This window comes from Oryx dammah, unplaced genomic scaffold, assembly GCF_014754425.2.
Source record: "Oryx dammah isolate SB20612 unplaced genomic scaffold, SCBI_Odam_1.1 HiC_scaffold_28, whole genome shotgun sequence".
Lineage (NCBI taxonomy): Eukaryota > Metazoa > Chordata > Mammalia > Artiodactyla > Bovidae > Oryx > Oryx dammah.
In genome coordinates, this window is record NW_024070212.1 from 11,124,648 (window position 1) to 11,146,700 (window position 22,053).

General features: G+C 36.7%; 1 protein-coding gene and 1 pseudogene across 1 annotated transcript; both read left to right on the forward strand.

Annotated features, from left to right (window-relative positions):
* The first annotated feature begins 8,453 nt into the window (after nucleotides 1–8,453).
* LOC120855440 lies at nucleotides 8,454–9,417 on the forward strand (annotated as a pseudogene).
* Nucleotides 9,418–19,910: 10,493 nt separating this feature from the next.
* LOC120855632 (olfactory receptor 10K2) lies at nucleotides 19,911–20,849 on the forward strand. The gene has a single exon (XM_040230173.1). The coding sequence runs from the start codon at nucleotides 19,911–19,913 to the stop codon at nucleotides 20,847–20,849; it is 939 nt and encodes a 312-aa protein (XP_040086107.1).
* Nucleotides 20,850–22,053: the final 1,204 nt, after the last annotated feature.

The following is a 22,053-nucleotide window of genomic DNA, read 5'->3' on the forward strand; positions in this document are numbered from 1 at the left end:
CGCCATTATATACATATATATGTGTATGTGTATACTTATAAATGTATGTATATACATATACATATGTATGTGTATACTTAAATATATAATATATGTATGTTTTCTACATGAAGAAACTGCAAACCAATCAGGCAGTTTATCTGTATAATATCTCTATCTGGGTAAAGGGATTTCTGTCTCTTTCAAAACACTGAGGGAAATCTCAATTTATGATCATTGCTTATTGTTTTCTTATCATTTTCCCAAGATTTTTCTGGATCTACTGTCAACTAATCCATATCTAATTCTCACTATATTCTCATGCCACTGAGTGTAAATTGTAGAGTAGACCACAGAAGTTAAAATTATCTGCAACTGAAGGAGCATCTGTATCTATCCAATACCAAATATATATATATAATTTATCACTCAGACTCATAAGGGGAGCTGATTTCAATTAGATGACATTTTTTATACTATTAATATAACCCCATGTTTTAAATGAGTTACATGATTTATATATTTGCCCTTTTCATGATTTATGGAGACCCACTGGCAAAGTATATCTGAGAAGGCAGACTCCTCTGCCCAAGAAAACATCAAAGACTACCACAGTTTGTTATATCAGTATTAGCGATAAAAAGATTTAAGAGTAGAAGATTAAAAAGATCTTCCAGCTGAAAACTCACAGGCTGTAAAATTAAGGTTAAAAATGCCTCAATTGGAGATCTATATTTCAGGTATAGCTTTATGTGACTTTGTCAAAGTACTTAACATGTGTATTCAGTTTCTTTATTTTTAAAACTAAATGTAACCAGGCAATAACTGTAATAAACAGGAAGTACTTAACCAGAGGCTCTTAAAATAAAATCCTGTAGAAGAAATTTTGACCTAAAAGACGCTTACTCCTTGGAAGAAAAGTTATGACCAACCTAGATAGCATATTGAAAAGCAGAGACATTACTTTACCGACTAAGGTCCGTCTAGTCAAGGCTATGGTTTTTCCTGTGGTCATGTATGGATGTGAGAGTTGGACTGTGAAGAAGGCTGAGCGCCGAAAAATTGATGCTTTTGAACTGTGGTGTTGGAGAAGACTCTTGAGAGTCCCTTGGACTGCAAGGAGATCCAACCAGTCCATTCTGAAGGAGATCAGCCCTGGTATTTCTTTGGAAAGAATGATGCTAAAGCTGAAACTCCAATACTTTGGCCACCTCATGCGAAGAGTTGACTCATTGGAAAAGACTCTGATGCTGGGAGGGATTGGGGAAGATAGAGGATGAGATGGCTGGATGGCATCACTGACTGGATGGACGTGAGTCTGAGTGAACTCCGGGAGTTGGTGATGGACAGGGAGGCCTGGCGTGCTGCAATTCATGGGGTGGCAAAGATTCAGACACGACTGAGCGACTGAACTGAACTGAACTGAAGAGTTCATTACTGACCCTCAAGAGACATTTCAACTGAGAAAGTCCAAAACTCTCTAGTTAGATGATCCCTAAACTCCCTTTATGATATTTTAGAACCTAGGAATAGAATTCAGGTTATGATCCTTAGAGATGACATTTCTACACTTATTTTTGTAACTTTTTAGATGCTTCAAGGAATTTTATATAATTTAGAATTAAATACTGACCCAATAATCCAGGCTACTGGGTACCTCAAAAAGGGGCAAATCTACCATTTTTCAGATCCAAAAATTTTGACGTTTTCAAATACTTAGGGAAAACATTAATCAATCAATTAAATCGAGAGAAATCATGTACACAGCCTCAGATATTAAAGAAGTGGAATTTTTGTTTTCTTAGATACACATGAAAATCCTGAATTTCCTTACTAAAATGGAGCTTAAGTACTCAGGTTTAATTATAGTTAGAAACATATTCATAAGTACACAGCAAATAGAGACGTGCAGGTTCAGTAAGTATGTGTTTCACTTAGTTCATGAGGCAAACAGTTAAAAAGAAAAGAAAAGAAGATCTAGCTGGGAGCAAAACTTACCCAGTCTGATCATTAAGGAAAATTTGAAGAACTATATGAACCAACTCCAGTCACTGTTAGTACCTGGAGTTAAAAGCAGACCTTGGTTTTCCTTCTTAATCCTGTCACCTGCCAGAATTGCAATGGGAGGAGGTGTTCACAATACTACCACTCACCAAGGTTTAGACCCAACAATGCCCCAGACTAACTAGATCGATATTTCTCACTGCTCAGCAAATACCTACATTGCTGTCCTCCTTTCAACTCAGACTGAAACAGCTGTTCAGAATCTAGGATCCCTTGACAAGTAGATGCTATGCCAAAGATCAGTACTTGAAGAAATATCAACAGAAGAATGTGAATCTGCCTTGAGACAGAAGCTCTCCTCTGTATCAACAGAGGTAGCCTCCCCTGTACATAAGGACTCTCAGCATTTCCAGGCAAAATCATTATCTTTAGAAATTCTGATGACCAACATCAGGTGTGGTTATTAGAAGCATATGCTGTGATTGTTGGACCCCTGAGGCTTGATCTATTGCCTTGGAGACATTGTCCTGGGGTTTATTAGAAGTTAAGGTCATTATGGAAAAATAATGTCACAAGGTAGCTTTAGTTGAGGAACCTGGGGAGTAGGAGCCATAAGGATAATTGGCCCCTGTCTTCACTGGAAGTTGAGTCCATCTGTTAAGGATTCTGAAGGAGAAATCACCATAATTGAGACTGTAATGCAAAGACCAAGAGGAAATTTTTCATTGAATTTTAAGTCCGGAAACAAGTATGTTTGTCCAGTGAGTCTCAGCTTTATTTATGAGTCAAAGGAGGGCATAATTGCAAATTTATCTTCTCAGGTCCTTGTTCATAGAAATTCTAAGTAGGAACATAGGAGTGTTCTGCAAAAATCTAAATTTTTGACAAGTGTCTTGTTAAAATCTAGTTGAGCATTATCATTAAATTTCTTGTTATTTTACAAATTTTTACTAGAATAACTAGATATATATAGTTGTCAATTTCATCCAAGCTAATCCAAAATCAATATAATTCTAATCCAAACTCCAGCATAAATTGTGAAAGCAACCTAACAATACAAATTTATAAAGTTTACATGGAATAATAAGACACTTTTGTAAAAGGACAAGTGATATAGAAGTTCACTTTCCCCAATAGTCAGATGCCTTAGTGATAAAAAGAGCTTGCTTCTATTACAAAGAAGCAGATAGGGGATCTCTGAAATTGATCTAGGTATATTTGGAAAATTTGTCTTTGACTAATTACCTCACAAATCAGTAAGACCATTGTAATTAGTAAATAAAACTGAGAAACCAGGCTCTCTCTATGTACACATCACTTAGAAGTAGGTGTCATAATATAAAATAAAATGGCTTACTAAAGGCTCAGGCAAAGCACCACCTGTGTGACAACACATGATGGAACCCCATAGGTCTACTCAAAGCAGTGTATGCTCTGAGCTAGCAAACAATGTATTGTGCCTATTCTCCAACAACAAAAATATGTTACGTCTGTGAATCAATGTTATTGGGGGGGTGGAAATGATTATTTTCATTATTACCTCTAATGACTTACATAATATTGCGCTTCATAGTTTAGAGGTGTTATTTTTCCAAGGAGTGTTGCTTCTATCAGGAAACACAAAAACAGAAGTTGAAACTTGCCCTTGGTTACTTGAGTCTACTTTGTTCTATTTACAAATCATCCACAGATGGAAAGGAGATTTTTACACTAGTTAGGATATTGATCCTACTTTTTATAATTACTATATAATTGATTTTATTTTTCTGAAAATGTTTTGCTTAATGCAAAAATTTAAATGTAAATTATAGATCTGCAAGTTATATATAGACCATAAATGGATGGATTTAGTTCTGTGCTTTCTATTCAATTTCTTTGGTCTGTGTGTTTTTTATTTTGCCAATGGCATACCATTTTGAATACTGTAGCTTTGTAATATATTTTTAAATCTTAAAGAGTGAGCCCTCAACCCTTGTTCTTCAAGATTGCTTTGGCTATTCTGTGTCTTTTGTGGTTCTATATTTAATGTCAAGGGTTTTTTTTTTTTTTCCTATTTTTTAAAAAGTGTCAATAGGATTTTCATAGGAATTGAACTTAGTTTGTAGATCACATTGGGTAATATAGACATTTCAACAATATAAATTCTTTCAGCCTGTGAATGCTGCAAGTCTTTCCATTTATCTGGTGGTTAGATGTCTTTTCTTTCATGTTTCTTCCTTCATTCCCTTCTTCGGTATTTTACAATTACCAGTGTACAAGTTTTTCACCTCTTTAGCTAAGTTAATTCCTAAATGTTTTATTCTGTCTGTTGCTATTATGAATGGGGTTATTTTCTTAATTTCCTTTTTGGATAATTTATTGACAGTGTATAGAAACATACCTGGTTTTATGTTGATTCTATATCTTGCTACTTTACTAAATTTGTTTATTAGTTTTAATACACATTTTCTGATTGAATTATTAGAGTTTTCTATGTATATGTTTGCATCATCTGCAAATAGAAATACTTTTCTCATTCTGATTTGGTTGTTTTTTATTTCTTTTCCTTGTCTAATTGTTCTGACTAGGACTTCTAGTACTATGCTGAATGCTGCTGCTGCTGCTAAGTCGCTTCAGTCGTGTCCGACTCTGTGTGACCCCATAGACGGCAGCCCACCAGGCTCCCCCGTCCCTGAGATTCTAGGAGTGATGAAAGTGAGAATCCTTTCCACTGTACCCAACCTTAGATAACAAGCTTTACATTTTCTCTCATTGATTATGATTTAGCTGTGGGCTTTTTGTATACCAACTTTACTGTGTCAAAGTAAGTTCTATAACTATTTGGAGAGAGTTTTAATCATGACTGGATGTTGAACTTTGTCAAATACTTTTTCTACATATATTTATTTGATGATGCCTTTTATTTCATTAATGTGGTACAGCACATTGATTGATTTGTACATCTTCAACCACCCTTGTATTGTAAGAATAAAATATGATAAATGTAATGTTCTCTTGTGTTTAGTTTCCTAGTATTTGGTTGAGGTTTTTCCATCTATACTCTTTAGGGACATTGGGTGGCAGTTTTTCTGTTGTCTTTATGTGGTATTGTTATCAGGATGATGTTAGCCTCATTATTTAAATTTGAAAGTGTTCAATCCTCTTCTATTTTTTTGAAGCATTTAATAAGGGTGTGTATCATTCTTTGCATGCTTGGTAAAACTAGCTCAAAAACCACCTGATCTTGGATTTTTCTTCATTGGGAGATTTTTGATTACTGATTAATATCTTTATCTGTTATTTGTCTACTTAAACTTCTGTTTCTTCTTCATAGAGTTTTGGTAGATTAATGTTTCTATAAATTTATTCATTTCTTCTAAATTACCCAATTTAGAGGTACACAGTTGATGATAATATCTTTTATTACTTTTTTTAACATTCTGAGGCATATATTATAACATCTCCTCTTTTGTTTCTTTTCTTTTATTTGAGTCTTCCCTTCTTTCCTACTTAATTTAACTAGTTCAGTTCAGTTCAGTTAAGTCACTCAGTCGTGTTGACTCTTTGAGACACCATGAATTGCAGCACGCCAGGCCTCCCTGTCCATCACCAACTCCCGGGTTTCACTCAAACTCAGGTCCATTGAGTCGGTGATGTCATCCAACCATCTCATCCTCTGTCGTCCCCTTCTCCTGTGCCCCCAATCCCTCCCAGCATCAGAATCTTTTCCAATGAATCAACTCTTCGAATGAGGTAGCCAAAGTACTGGAGTTTCAGCTTTCGCATCAGTCCTTCCAAAGAACACCCAGGACTGATCTCCTTAAGAATGGACTGATTGGATCTCTTTGCAGTCCAAGGAACTCTCAAGAGTCTTCTCCAACAGCACAGTTCAAAAGCATCAATTCCTCAGTGCTCAGCTTTCTTCACAGTCCAACTGTCACATCTATACATGACCACTGGAAAAACCAAAGCCTTGACTAGACAGACCTTTGTTGGCAAAGTAATGTCTCTGCTTTTCAATATGCTATCAAGATTGGTCATAACTTTTCTTCCAAGGAGTAAGCATCTTTTAATTTCATGGCTGCAGTCACCATCTGCAGTGATTTTGGAGCCCCAAAAAATAAATTCTGACACTGTTTCCACTGTTTCCCCATCTATTTGCCATGAAGTGATGAGACCAGATGCCATGATCTTCGTTTTCTGAATGTTGAGCTTTAAGCCAACGTTTTCACTCTGCACTTTCACTTTCATCAAGAGGCTTTTGAGTTCCTCTTCACTTTCTTCCATAATGGTGATGTCATCTGCATATCTGAGGTTATTGATATTTCTCCCAGCAATCTTGATTCCAGATTGTGCTTCTTCCAGCCCAGTGTTTCTCATGATGTACTCTGCATATAAATTAAATAAGCAGGGTGACAATATACAGCCTTGACGTACTCCTTTTCCTATTTGGAACCAGTCTGTTGTTCCATGTCCAGTTCTACCTGTTGCTTCCTGACCTGCATATAGGTTTCTCAAGAGGATCAGGTACTCCCATCTCTTTCAGAATTTTCCACAGTTTATTGTGATCCACACAGTCAAAGGCTTTGGCATAGTAAATAAAGCAGAAATAGATGTTTTTCTGGAACTCTCTTGCTTTTTCCATGATCTAGCGGATGTTGGCAATTTGATCTCTGGTTCCTCTGCCTTTTCTAAAACCAGTTTGAACATCTGGAAGTTCATGGTTCACATATTGCTGAAGCCTGGCTTGGAGAATTTTGAGCATTACTTTACTAGTGTGTGAGATGAGTGCAATTTTGTGGTAGTTTGAGCATTCTTTGGCATTGCCTTTCTTTGGAATTGGAATGCTGATCTTTTCCAGTCCTGTGGTCACTGCTGAGTTTTCCAAATTTGCTGGCATATTGAGTGCAGCACTTTCACAGCATCATCTTCCAAGATTTGATATAGCTCAACTGGAATTCCATCACCTCCACTAGCTTTGTTCATAGTGATGCTTCCTAAGACCCACTTGACTTCGCATTCCAAGATGTCTGGCTCTAGGTGAGTGATCACACCATCGTGATTATCTTGGTCATGAAGATCTTTTTTGTACAGTTCTTCCGTGTATTCTTGCCACCTCTTCTTAATATCTTCTGCTTCTGTTAGGTTCATACCATTTCTGTCCTTTATCGAGCCTATCTTTGCAGGAAATATCCCTTGGTATCTCTAATTTTCTTGAAGAGATCTCTAGTCTTTCCCATTCTGTTGTTTTCCTCTATTTTTTTCCATTGATTGCTGAGGAAGGCTTTCTTATCTCTCCTTGCTATTCATTGAAACTCTGCATTCAGATGCTTATATCTTTCCTTTTCTCCTTGGCTTCACTTCTCTTCTTTTCACAGCTATTTGTAAGGCCTCCCCAGACATCATTTTGCTCTCTTGCCTTTCTTTTCCATGGGGATGGTCTTGATCCCTGTCTCCTGTACAATGTCACGAACCTCTGTCCATAGTTCATCAGGCACTTTATGTATCAGATTTAGGCCCTTAAATCTATTTCTCACTTCCACTGTATAATCATAAGGGATTTGATTTAGGTCATACCTGAATGGTCTGACCTGGTGGCTTCCCTGGTGGCTCAGATGGTAAAGCGTCTGCCCACAATGCAGGAGACCCGAGTTCAATCCTTGGATTGGTAAGATCCCCTGGAGAAGGAAATGGCAACCCACTCCAGTATTCTTGCCTGGAAAATTCCATGGACGAGGAGACTGACTGGCTCCAGTCCATGGGGTCGCAAAGAGTCAGACACAACTGAGTGACTTCACTTGAATGGTCTAGTGGTTTTCCCTACTTTCTTCAACTTAAGTCTGAATTTGGCAATAAGGAGTTCATGATCTGAGCCACAGTCAGCTCCCAGTCTTGTTTTTGCTGACTGTATAGAACTTCTCCATCTTTGGCTGCAAAGAATATAATCAATCTGATTTCAGTGTTGACCATCTGGTGATTTCCATGTGTAGGGTCAATTTAGCTAAGACTTTGTCAATTTAATTAAGAAAAAAAAAAGCTTTAGTTTAGTTTTATTGATTCTTATGTCTTTTTCCTTAGTCTGTATTTGATTGATTTTCCCTCTAAGTTCATTATTTTACTCCTTTCATTAGCTTTGGGTTAACATGTCAATTAAGTAAATCATTTTCTTCTTCCATAAAATGGCAGGATTAGATGAGCTTAAAATCACTGATTGATTTAGTGTGCTTTGTATGAATCTTCCATGCAAATCATGATACAAAGAATGAGAACAATTATAGAAATAAACTTATTCAGATATCATTAACTTGGAATATTTTTAAACATGTCACTGCTTCTCATGCCTCCTGCTTTCCCCTCCTTCCTTTATTAGCATGCTTAACTTGTTACTAATTGTTTTCATATCAGTATCATTAGCTTTGTATAGCAATGCATTTGTGGTTTTCATGGAAGCACCTCACTTTTGTCATATTCTTTCTGTTCTGGAGGTAAGGATGTCTGAGTTTGTTTCCCAGTGCCTATTGGTGAGGTAGAACCAGAATATGACCACCAAGTCCATCCTTATAGGCTTCTCAAAGCTGGGACATCTGCAGATCCTTCTCTTCTTCTTTTCCTCCTGGTCTACCTGACCATTCTAATGGCCAGTGCCACCACCATGGCTGTCATTCCTTTGGATCAGGCTTTGTACACTCCTATGTACTTCTTTTCCTTTGTCTTCTCATGCTCTGAAACCTGTGACATCTTGCTCATTGTACCAAAATGCTGACCAGCTGTTTCCACAATACTATTTCTTTCTCAGCATATAGTTACTTCCCTGTTTATTTCTTTGTGGGCTTGGCCTGTACCAACTGTTTTCTAAATGCTGTGATGGGCTATGATCACTATACTGCCATCTGCAACACTCTCAACTACACACTCATTGCAAGCTGTGCCACCTGCATGCTGGTTTCAGCCCCAAGGTTCTGTGGTTTCCTGACCTCTGTGGTTGTCAACACCTTGGTGTTTAGTGTTCCCTTCTGTGCCTCCAGTCAGATCAACCACTTCTTCTTTACATTTCCCCAGTCATAAAACTGGGCTGCACAGACACCAACCTGAAGGAGATGGTTCTCTTCTTCCTCAGCATGCTGGTGTTGCTGGTTGCCTTAGTGCTGATCTGCATGTCCTATGTCTTGATTGTTTCCACCATCCTCAAGATCTCTCTGTAAGGAGATGTAAAGGCTTTACCACCTGGTCCTCCCACCTCACAGTGGTCATTGTCCGCTCTTGCTGTGCTTCATTTATCTATTGAGGTTCGCATCCCTGTAGTCCTCATACACAGGCTTGTGGCAGCGACCTATAGATACAGTGATCACCTCTCTACTCAAACAACTTGCCTACACATTGAGGAATAAGGAAGGGAAGACTGCTCTGAAAAGTTTCTTATAGCACTCATTTCCCAAAATGATATGTGTGAGTTGACAAGTTGGCAAAGTTATATTCATGAAAGTGTCCTGGATGGAACTTCAATCTGATAGGCAATAAATCTTTTGTGTCAAAAAACAGATAGAAAGACTTAAAGTTACCTAAATCGTTTTTATTGGAAAGTCATTATGAGTGGCTTGGACAAGATGGTGGAGTAGGAAGGCTCTGAAATTAACTCCTTCTATGAACACACCAAAATTACAGTATTTATAACCTCATCAGTTACAACTATTGATGAGAAAGGCTGGAAAGCTAGCAGAAAGTATCTTCTACAACTAAAGATATAAAGAAGGAACTACAGCCACAAGAAGAGTCACAACTGATGACCTGAGTGGGCAGCTCACAGACAGATTATTATTACAATCACAGATTCTCCATAAGAAGTAAGAAGCTTGAGCTGAGCCCCAAATCAGGGGCCTTATGACAGAATGATGACCTTGAGAATGTTTGGCTTTGAAAGCCCGCAGAGCTTACTTTCAGGAAAGTCAGAGGGTTGTACAAAATAGATACTCCACTCTTAAATCCATAGTGATGGTTCATAGAAACCAGAGATCTGAGTGGGCTGAGAGTAGATAAACTTACACTTTTCATTTAGGCTATTAAGCTGATATTTAAATGTGTGATGTGGTCACGTTGTTTTGTAGATCTTTTATTCTGCCTGGATATCCAATGATTATTTATGATTTAATCAATATGATCAATACTTCTATTTGAAGTACTATTAGAAGTCATATCCTTTAGATGTTTTATATCTGAGAATAATAAGACTCAATTATGTATGTTTTGAGTTAGCTAGTATGAACCTTGTTGTTTAATTTTAAGATTAAATTTAATACATATGTTTGTTCATTATATACATTTCTATGTAATGGTTCCTCCCAAATTTACCTTATTAAGATATCATTATTTACCTTTGTTCTAATTTCTTATATTTTTACACAATAATGCTTGCCTTAATAGGACATACTCTAAGTCATCTTCAACCTGTCATGGAATGCAATCAGCTCTTATAATTTAAGATTCTTTAGGATGCAAATAAAAGATAATCCAACTCAAACTGGCATTAAGAAAAAATATAATGCGGTTTATGTAAGCTTGAAAAATTCAGTGCTACTGTGGTTCTGGCACCACATTTGATACAAAGTTCAAACAATCATCCTGAGTTATCTGGATGCATCGCATAGATCTGCTTCTTCAGTCTTGGCTCCATTTTTTTTAGCCTAAGCTCAGCAGGCTCTAACAATTTTAGCTCACAAAATCTAGTCCAGAGGAAGAAATAATTCACTTCCTTGGATGTAAAAACAAAAGTTGGGAAACTGAATCTTGTTGATCCTGATTGAACAGATTTGGATCACATACTCATCTTGAATCAAACACTACAGGAAAAATCCAATGTTCTGACTGACTTAGTAAACATTATCTGCTCCTCCTGAAATTTCAGGATGAAGCAATTCAGTGAACATGAGAACAAAATTTAAAATATAATAAAATCAGGATATTACTCCAAGTAGTGGGTGTGTCCGTTTATATTTCTTTCTGGAAAAATCTCTACTCAGCTTATTTACCCAATTTTAATAAATTTTTAAATATAAATTTATTTATTTTAATTGGAGGTTAATTACTTTACAATATTGTATTGGTTTTGCCATACATGAACATGAATCTGCCCCAGGTATACATGTGTTCCCCATCCTGAATCCCCCTCCCTCCGCCCTCCCAGTACCATCCCTCTGGGTCGTCCCAATGCACCAGCCCCAAGCATCCAGTGTCATGCATCGAACCTGGACTGGTGATTCATTTCATATATGATATTATACATGTTTCAATGCCACTTTTTGCTATTAAATTGTATGAGTTCCTTATATATTTTGGATATTAGTCTTTTACCAGATACATTGTTTGCAAAACTATTTTTGTATTTCACAGATTGTCTTTTTAATTTGCTGATTGTTTCTTTGCTGTGCAGAAGTTGTTTGACATAATTCTACTTACTTATTTTTGCTTTTGTTATGTGTACTTTTGGGGGCATATTTAAAAAGCCTGCAATGGACAATGTTAAGAAGCTTTTTCTCTATTTTTTTTTTACTAATAATTTTATAGTTTCAGGCCTTATGTTCAAGTTCTTAATCCATTTTGAGTTCATCTTTATGTATGGTGTAGCAAAAGGGTCCTATTTTATTATTTTGCATGTTGCTATCCAGTGTTTCCTAGAACCATTAATAGAGGCTATGCTTCCCCCCCCCCAAAAAAAAAGTCAAAGGTGTATAAAAAATACTCAAAATCATTAATCATCAGGGATATGCAAACTATAACCATAGTGAGATATCATCTCACGTCTGTTAGAATGACCTTTATCAATGAAAAGATAATACATTGGCAAGGATGTGGAGAAACGGGAACTCTGGTACACTGTTGGTGGAAATACAAATTGATACAGCCATTAGGAAAAACAGCATGGAAGTTCTTTTAAAATTCAAAATAAATCTACCATGTGATCTAGATATCCCACTTTTGGGGCAGTTATCGAAAGGAATTGAAATTAGAATCACAAAGCAATACTTGCATTCCCATGTTAGTTGCAGCACCATTCACAATAGCAAAGATATGAAAACAACCTAATGGTATGTATCAAAGAAAATAGATTTTAAAAATGTAGTATATAAAAATATAGAGAGAGCACAATATATAAAAAAAGGAAAGCCTAACATTTGCCACAGCGTTGGGTGAATTTCAAGAGTGTTATGCTGAGAGAAATAAGCCAGACACAGAAAGACAAATACTGCATGATATCCTTATGTGTGGAATCTGTGAAATAGTTAAACTCATAGAAGCAGACAATAGGATGATGGGAATAAAGGAAATGTGGAGATGCTGGTTAAAGGGTACAAAATTTCAGTAAGCAAGATAACTGGTGATGTACTATACAGTATATTACTTTGAGATAACAGTAGTGTATTGCATACTTAAAATTTGCTTAGAGGATAGGCCTTATGTCTTCTTATCACAATTAATAATAAATGATAATAAAGTTAGCTAGAGAAAATTTTGGGAGGTCATGAATATGTCTATGGTTTTAATGGTGGTGATTTTTTAATGGATATCTATTGTTGTTCGTTGCTCAGTTGTGTCCGACTCTTTGTGTCTCCATGGACTGCAGCACGCCAGGCTTCCCTGTCCTTCACCATCTCCCGGAACTTACTCAAAATCATGTCCATTGAGTCGGTGATGCCCTCCAACCATCTCATCCTCTGTCATCCCCTCCTCCTCCTTCTTCCAATCTTTCCCGGGATTAGGGTCTTTTCTAATGAGTCAGTGCTTCCCATCAGGTGGCCAAAGTATTGGAGCTTTAAGTTAAGCATCAATCCCAGCAATGAATATTCAGGATTGATTTTCTTTAGGATTGATTAGTTTGCTCTCCTTGTAGTCCAAGGGACTCTCAAGAGTCTTCTCCAACACCACAGTTCAAAAATATCAATTCTTTATGTTCCAACTCTCACATCCATACATGGCTACTGGAAAAACCATAGCTTTGACTAGACAGATATTTGTAGGCAAAGTAATGTCTCTGCTTTTTAATATGCTGTCTAGGTTGGTCATAGCTTTTCTTCCAAGGAGCAAGAGTCTTTTAATTTCATGGCTGCAGTCAACATCTGCAGTGATTTGGGAGCTAAAAAAAAATTAAGTCTGCCACTGTTTCCGTTGTTTCCCCTTCTATTTGCCATGAAGTGATGGGACTGGATGCCATGATCTTCATTTTTTGAATGTTGAGTTTTAAGCCAACTTTTTCACTCTCCTCTTTCATTTTCATCAAGAGGCTCTTAGTTCTTTGCTTTCTGCCATGAGTGGTGTCATTTGCATATCAGAAGTTATTGATATTTCTCCCAGCAATCTTATTCCAGCTTGTGTTTCATCCAGCCTGGCATTTCACATGATGTACTTTGCATATAAGTTAAATAAGCAGGGTGGCAATATACACCATTGATGTATTCTTTTCCCAATTTGGAACCAGTGCCTTTTTCCATGTCTGGTTCTAATGATTGCTTCTTGTCCTGCATAGAGTTTTAGCAGGAGGCAGATAAGGTTGTCTGGTCATGGATATATACTTATATCAAATTCATCAAGTTGTATACATTAAATATGTACAGCTTTTTCCATCTCTATCATACATTAATAAAAAGAAACTTTAAAAAAGTTTAAAAAAAAACTATGTGCATTTGGAGTAAATGATGGACACCAATAACAACAACAACAAAAATGCTTGGCATTTAGAATCAGATATCTAAAATTTCACTTTTCTTACTTATTATTTCTCTATCTCACTTATTTTTTGTTATTCCTTTGTTTTCACATTTGTTCTCAATATCATTATTTCTCAATTTATCAGATAATTGATGAGTTCTTACTATGCATCAAGCCATTGTTAGGGGACTTTAATATTTATTGACATTGCTTTTGAAATCATCCATTTCTAGCTTAGCCACAGGCAAGTAGAAACCAGAAATTTTGGAAACTGGAAAATAAATGATGATATTTTTGTTTAAGAGGTCACTTATATAATTTGGATAATGCTACCTGTGACCATTTATTCATCCAACATTCAGTACATCTTTAGTATCTCCTATGTGAAACAGTATGCTATATTAGTTTCTGGATAATGGAATAAAGAGCAATAAAAATGAACTCAGTGGTTAATGGTGAAATCAATCTCCTTTCAACTTTTCCTGACCTGGGCCTTTACTGTAAAAGCAACATTGCTCAATTGGTCCTCTCAGCCCAACAGAAAGATATATTCCCAATTATAAGTGCAAAAGCACATTTTACACTGAACAAACATGCTTTATAATGTACCTATCATCATGAATTACACCTTTCAATCCTTTGGTAACATAAAATTCAGAAATCAATTTAAAATAGTCAATTTTTGAAAATTGTTACATCTGAGAGTAAGGCTTAGAGCCTTCCATTCCCCAAGCCCTAATGCTTGAGTACAATTTGGAGCAATTTGGTATTTGATAACTTGCTTCTACTTTCCACAATCAATTCAGCTCTTTAATTAAACCCAGTGCAACATCTCCATGGTGATGACTCTGGCATCAGGAGATCCACAGAGAAACCTCCTACTACCAATAAATGCAATGAAAGTGCCAACACTTCTGTGGTCACTATTAGATATGACTTGTGGTCTTTGGTCAGTTGCCACAAAATGTCAAGAAGAAATTAGCTACCTTTGATTTTGGTCTGGGTCTTAGTCCCCAGACCATCATCATATCTCTACCCCTGAGTAGAGATCAGTAGCCTCTGCCCTTTTTGATCTTTTCCCGTTTTCCATTTCAACTGGATTCTAGCTCTAGTAGTCACTGTGCCTCTGGCTTTTCTTAGGGAAAGAGAGAGGCAAACAGGGGCCCATTTATGAATAACAGACAACACATTGGACTGAGCACCTACAGGAATGAGCAACTGGACAATGGACAGGGAATAAGAGTAAATATCTAATCCCCAGCAGGACCTGTGCCTTCTCAGCTCAGGTAAGAGACAGAGAAGGGTGAGGGGCCCACACTGGTGCAGTGACAGTGAAAGACAGAGATAGCCACACCCAAGAATGAGGACTCCAAATAATGTTAGTCAGGATTAGTGAAATTTTAAAATGAACTTTTATAGAACTATGCATGTACATTTTATATATATTTTAAATTAATTGTCTCATTGATTTTCCTAAATTTACATAGACACAGTCTTGGTTCTGATTTAATTCAAAAGTACACTCAACAACACTTTATTTACAAAACTTTAGTTTCATTTTAATAAGAACAACAAACGTGAGATCTACCCTCTTAGTAAATGTTTAAGTATACAATAACAAAATGTTAGCTATAGGTACAATATTATACAACAGATCTCTAGAACACATTCATCTCACATAACTGAAACTTAACACCAATGAACAGCCACTTCCTTTCTCTCTTCCTTGCCCCAGGCCCTGGCAGCCACGATTTTACTTTCTCTTTCTATGAATTTGACTATTTTAGATAACACTTACAAATGGAATTTGTCCTGTTATGTGTGGCTTATTTCACTTAGCATGGCACTAGTGGTAAAGAACCCGCCTGCCAATGCAGGAGACATAAGAGACGTGGATTGGATTCTATCCCTGGTCAAGAAGGTCCCCTGGAGGAGGAAATGCCAATCCACTCCAGTATTCTTGCCTGGAGAATTCCATGGACAGAGGAGTCTGACAGGCCACAGTCCATTGGGTCACAAACAGTGAGGCATGAATGAGCAATTAGCATTTTTACTTTGTTACAGCTATACATAACATATATGACCCCAGTTTTCTGGAGACCCTCTTGAGTAAGAAACAAGGACAAAAATGCAATATCCCTTCCTCAGTCCTGGGAACGGAAATAATCTTTATCTTATATACCCTTCCTGAAATCAATGGAGTATACCAAGCAGTATGAGAGAAATAGTCTCAAAACCATCTCCCCTTTTCAACTCCAGATTACAATTACAGAACTAATATTTTGTAATATTTAAGCTTTGCAATGATATTTTCTTATTCATTTTGAACAAACTTTGAAAAGTAGGTTAGCTGGTATCTGAATGAACCCTGTTATAAGGAAGAGGAAAGTACTTCAGACCAGTTGAAGTCCTATAGCTAATACACAGGGGGGTTGGGACTTGAGCCTGTAACAAAATTGTAACAAGAATCCTTTTTTCCTTTTTATTTTCTTAATGCTACACATTTATTAAAAACATCAAAAGTATTCTAAAGTAATTAACCTCCAATTAAAATAAATAAATTTATATTTTAAAAAAGACTGAACATATTGGTAAGGCTATGGAAGAACTGGAAGTCCCAAACTCTTCTGGAAGGAATACAAAAATGAAACAACTATTTTAGATCACAGTATGTGCAGATGTGCGCAGTCGTGGCCAACTCTTTGAGACCCCATGAACTTTAGCTTGCCAGGCTCCTCTGTCCATGGAATTTTCCAGCAAGAATACAAGAGCGGGTTGCCATTTCCTTCTCTAGGGAGGAATTCTTTTGTTAAAATACCATCCTATGTAAGGAGGTGACAGAATACTATTTTTCCTTTCTCACCAACACACACACACACACACACACACACACACATTTTACTCCTATGCCAGTCAGAATATTCATAGTTAGGTGCTTGTTCAACTAGCTGTGTGAATTTGAAAGGAGTCTCCAAACACTGATTCTCAAATTATTATCTCTTACAGTGAAGAAGTCAAAAGTAATACCTACCTCATGAGATCATAATGAGGACCAAATGAGAAACCAAATATGACAGTATTTTCATCCTATCTGCATTATGAAAAACATGATAAATGATAGTTCATGTTATATTTCTATATAATGATCTAAATTTTTGTTGATAAGCTGATACCAAAATTATATCCTATTTTTTCTTCCTAGAAACGTTAAAAGCAATACAGATGGACTAATATTGGGATGATGATCCCCAAAGAAGTTAACTGAATTGGGTTTTTTGTTTGTTTTTGAGTTTGTGACCTCAATGTGACAGTTTTGGTAAGAAAAGAAAAGGAAGAAAAAGAGAAGAAAGGAATGTCTCTCAGTTCACAGAACTATGTAAATTTGGGTATTTCCTTTGTAAAAAGGATGTATCTCTATGCTTGACAGCAAAACGACATGTATTTGTTCAGTTCTGAAGGGCTAATCAACATTAAGGAAAATTAGTCAGCTACATCACAAGGTTTACATAAAGACTGACATTGACATTCAGTCCATATTTTTATCAAAATGTTTATAGGTGACATTCAAATGGCATTTGCTCTTCAAAGATTTCCATGAAGTTGCTTGGTTTTTCTCAAGATTTTTGAGATATTTTGCTTCTTCCTTGATGATATTTATGATAGTATGTCTTACAATATGGCTAACTATTTTATTATCACTTCCATGAGAAGGGAAAAATTATTTTATTTATATTTATAACTGTAATGCTTAAAATATAATAAAAATGATAAAGTCATAAAATATGGATATTATTAAGTAATCTACTCTAATCTTTCAGTTCAGTTCAATTCAGTTGCTCAGGCATGTCCAACTCTTTGTGACCTCATGGACTGTAGCACACCAGGCCTCCTTGTCCATCACCAATTTCCGGAGTTTACCCAAACTCACGTCCATTGAATCAGTGATGCCATCCAACCATCTCATCCTCTGTCATCCCCTTCTCTCACCTTCAATCTTTCCCAGCATCAGGGTCTTTTCAGCTGAGTCAGCTCTTCACATCAGGTGGCCAGTGTATTGGAGTTTTAGCTTCAACATCAACTCTTCCTATGAATATTCAGGACTGATTTCCTTTAGGATGGACTGATTGGATGTCCTTGCAGACCAAAGGACTCTCAAGAGTCTTCTCCAATACCATAGTTCAAAAGCATCCATTTTTCAGCACTCAGATTTCTTTATATTTCAACTCTCACATCCATCCATGACTACTGGAAAATCCATAGTTTTGACTAGATGGACCTTTGTTGGCAAAGCAATGTCTCTGCTTTTTAATAAGCTGTCTAGGTTGATCATAACTTTCCTTTCAAGGAGCAAGTGTCTTTTAATTTCATAGCTGCAATCACCATCTGCAGTGATTTTGGAGCCCCTAAAAATAAATTGTATCACTGTTTCCACTGTTTCCTCATCTATTTGCCATAAAGCGATGGGACCAGATGACTTGATCTTCATTTTCTGAATGCTGAGTTTTAATCCAAGTTTTTCACTCCTCTTTCACTTTCATTAAGAGGCTCTTCAGTTCCTCCTCACTTTCTGCCATAAGTGTGGAGTAATCTGGATATCTGAGGTTATTGATATTTCTCCCAGCAATCTTGATTCCAACTTATGCTTCATCTCTAATCTTTAAGAACTCAATAAAGGACTTCCCTGGTGTCTCAGATGGTAAAGAATCTGCCTGCAGTTAAGGAGACCTGGGTTCAGTCTCTTGGTTGGGAACAACCCCTGGAGAAGGGAATGATTACCCACTCTAGCATCCTTGCCTGTAGAATGCCATGTAGAGTGACTAACAGTTTCATGTTTTCATGTCCGAAGAGCTGATGCTGATTTCTAAATATGTAGACTAAAACATACATAAAGTGTGCAGCATTGATCTATAGAGCATCCACAGTGAGAGACTTCTAAATTGTTACTCGTATGTGACTACGTCTGACTATGCAATACAAGTTTATCTTGTAAACTTATCCTATATAGCCCCACCCTCCAAAATAGGAATTTGGGGAAACCACCTTTGCTCTCTGCAAGGTGTGCATAACCTGCCTGGGTGACTCAGACTACAGAGAACCAAATACCAAAGAACTTGGCTTGGAACTTCAAGATCAGTCACCTTGCCTCCCTTCCAGTGCAGAACAGGACTCCAGCAAGACCAAGTTGCTTTTAATCAAGCTTGGAGAACTCAGAGGAATGATCATCTCTCTTAAATCCCCTCTGCACCCCTGAGAAAGTACAGAAAGGCAGCTTCAACAACTTGCCATGAGTTAAATAAATGCTCATTTTATCCTTGATGAAAATATTTCTAATTCCCAAAGAACAACAAAAAAGTGATTAGATGGAATTATTTATTAAGCACTATGTATTGAATGTCTCTTTTGTAATACATGGTTCCAATTAATTTACTGTATAACCCTAGAAGGTAAGAATTACTTTTCTCATGATACAAATGAGAAAGTGGGACTTAGAGAATTTATGATCTTACCACAAGAACATGCCAGAATCAGGATTAAAGCTTATATCTATCTAAATTCACAATTCATTTTATTCCTACAGTATTCAATTTTACATGTGTTTGCAAGGATAAAATTTAAGATTATATTTGTATAATTGTATTCATAGTCTTAAGAATTGAGGATCCTGGAATTAGAAATATAATAGTAATTATTTAGTAATAAATTTACCTTCTAAGCAATAAAAATCATTGTGTTAGGCACTGAACAAAGAATCAGGGGGATAGATGGAGGAAGAAAAGATGTGTGCATTTCATAAGGTTTAAGTTGGGGAGATGGAATGGTATACCAATAGAAGCAGAAAACATCAAGGTCAACACAACACTTTTCTCCAGAAATCAGGAGATATAACTGGTTTCCTAAAATCTTTATACATCTGTAAAAAAGAAATGTCAAGAAAGTTTTCCTATGATGTTAAAAATATTGGGGAAACTCAAAGTTGGATGCTAGCTTTGAATAATTTTAGATGCTTCTTCATGTCTTGCAAAAACCAGGAAGGAGAATGATAACTGTCCAATACAATTTTGTAAAGTAAAAAAATAATAATAATAGTAAATTTTTTAAAAAGAAAAAAAAAGGAAGGAGAATAATGAGTAAACTCAAAACCTGAGAATACATGTTCTATGATAACCAGTTTCTTGGGATTCTTCTCTTTTTCAGGGATTTTTCTTGGCGCTGTCTTCTCTCTCAGATTGTCTCCTGATGATGCGTCCTCCATGGAGTGTGTCAATGAGACCTTGGTGAGAGAGTTTGTCTTCCTCGGCTTCTCCTCTCTGGCTGGGCTACAGCGGCTGCTCTTTGCTGCCTTCCTGCTCGTCTACCTATTCACCCTGGGCACCAATGCCATCATCATCTCCACCATTGTGCTGGACAGAGCCCTCCACACCCCCATGTACTTCTTCCTTACTGTACTCTCCTGTTTTGAGACTTGTTACACCTTCGTCATTGTACCCAAGATGCTGGTTGACCTGCTGGCCCAGAAGAAGACCATCTCCTTCCTGGGCTGTGCCGTCCAGATGTTTTGCTTCCTCTTTCTAGGTTGCTCTCACTCCTTCCTGCTGGCAGCCATGGGTTATGATCGCTATGTAGCCATCTGTGACCCTCTGCGCTACACAGTACTCATGGGGCATGGGGTGTGTTTGGGACTAGTGGCTGCTGCCTGTGCCTGTGGCTTCACTGTTGCACAGATCATCACATCCTTGGTATTTCACCTGCCCTTTCACTCCTCCAACCAACTGCACCACTTCTTCTGTGACATCTCTCCTGTTCTTAAGGTAGCATCTTACCATACCCACTTTAGTCAGATTGTCATTATCATGCTCTGCACATTGGTCCTGATTATCCCCCTGCTGTTGATTTTGGTATCCTATATCCACATCATCTCTGCCATACTCCAATTTCCTTCCACATTAGGCAGGTACAAAGCTTTTTCCACCTGTGCTTCTCACCTCATTATTGTCATTGTCCATTATGGCTGTGCCTCCTTTATCTACTTAAGGCTTAAATCCAACCATTCCTCAAGCCAGGATGCTCTCATATCAGTATCCTATACAATCCTAACGCCATTGTTCAATCCTATGATCTACAGTTTGAGAAATAAAGAGTTCAAATCAGCTCTTCAAAGAGTTGTGGGAAGACCAATTTGTTTATCATGACATTAATCTAAATTCTGCATTTTTAAATACATGAGGAAAAATTCCCTGAGTAAAAATGATCAAGCAATGAGCAGTGTTCAAGAACAGAGATATTTCTCAGTTATTAAAAAAAAAAAGTATCTTGTCATGGTCACATAAATTATTGTCTACTGAAGTCCTCTTGATTGACAGAAAAATATTGGATGGCTACTGTAGGAAAATACACACAGATTCAGAATTTTATACTCTTGCAAATGCTATTACCCAATCTCAGCCAGATTGTAAATATACAAAATACTGTACAATATTAACTCTCTGGTTTAGCAACCCAGAAAGCTCCTTCTCTTTATTACACCCTTTTCTGGATGTTAAGATAGTCAGGTCACAATTTGTATTATTTTATCATTTTTTCAAAATCTTAATTTTTTTATTCTATTCTCCCAAAAATTTTAACCTATAAATGGAAAACATTATTTGTATTTATAAAGCAGAGTGAGTAGACAAAATCATCAAATAATATTCAGTCTTTATAAATAACAAACACTCTTCAATGTCTTTGGCTTAGCTTAGGACACAATTTTTAGATGAGATGGCATTTGTAAAGTTACCATTTTTGACGCATAAGTTATATCCAATGTTCAAATAAGAATATTATGCAAAAAGTTATCCATTTCTATGTTTCTAGTTGAGAACTGTTTTATTTATTTATTTATTTTCTTAATGCACCAGTACAAATCTAAATTTAGTAGAATTCCTTAAAGATATTCACAAGGACACTGGTTAAAGAGAAGACCTAAAATCACACAGACTGGGCAAGAAAAGCAGACTAAGTTTAAGCACTCCATTAAGTAGAAAAGTCTGTGTAAAGAGCAAACAGCATCTGTCTCCTGAAGATTGGGCATCTTCATGTGCCCTTCAAGCCAGATTTTAGTTGAACATTTTACTAATGTTCCTACAGAAATGAGAGCAAACAAGGAGAAAGCTGCCTCCTTGCTTTATATATTTTTTCCAAGATCGACTTGCTAATAAAGGTTTTCTGACAGAATCGTTCCATTTCTTATTATTTTCTTCCACAAGTTTCCTCATCAATGTTTTATACTGTCAGGGATTGCAGGAAGAGGGTAGAAACTGGAATGTTTTATTCACAAGCCCTGATTTAATGTGGGATGCTGAGCTTGTCTGCTAAGAATGCAAGCCTACTGCACGTCTCTGAAGCTTGAAACTT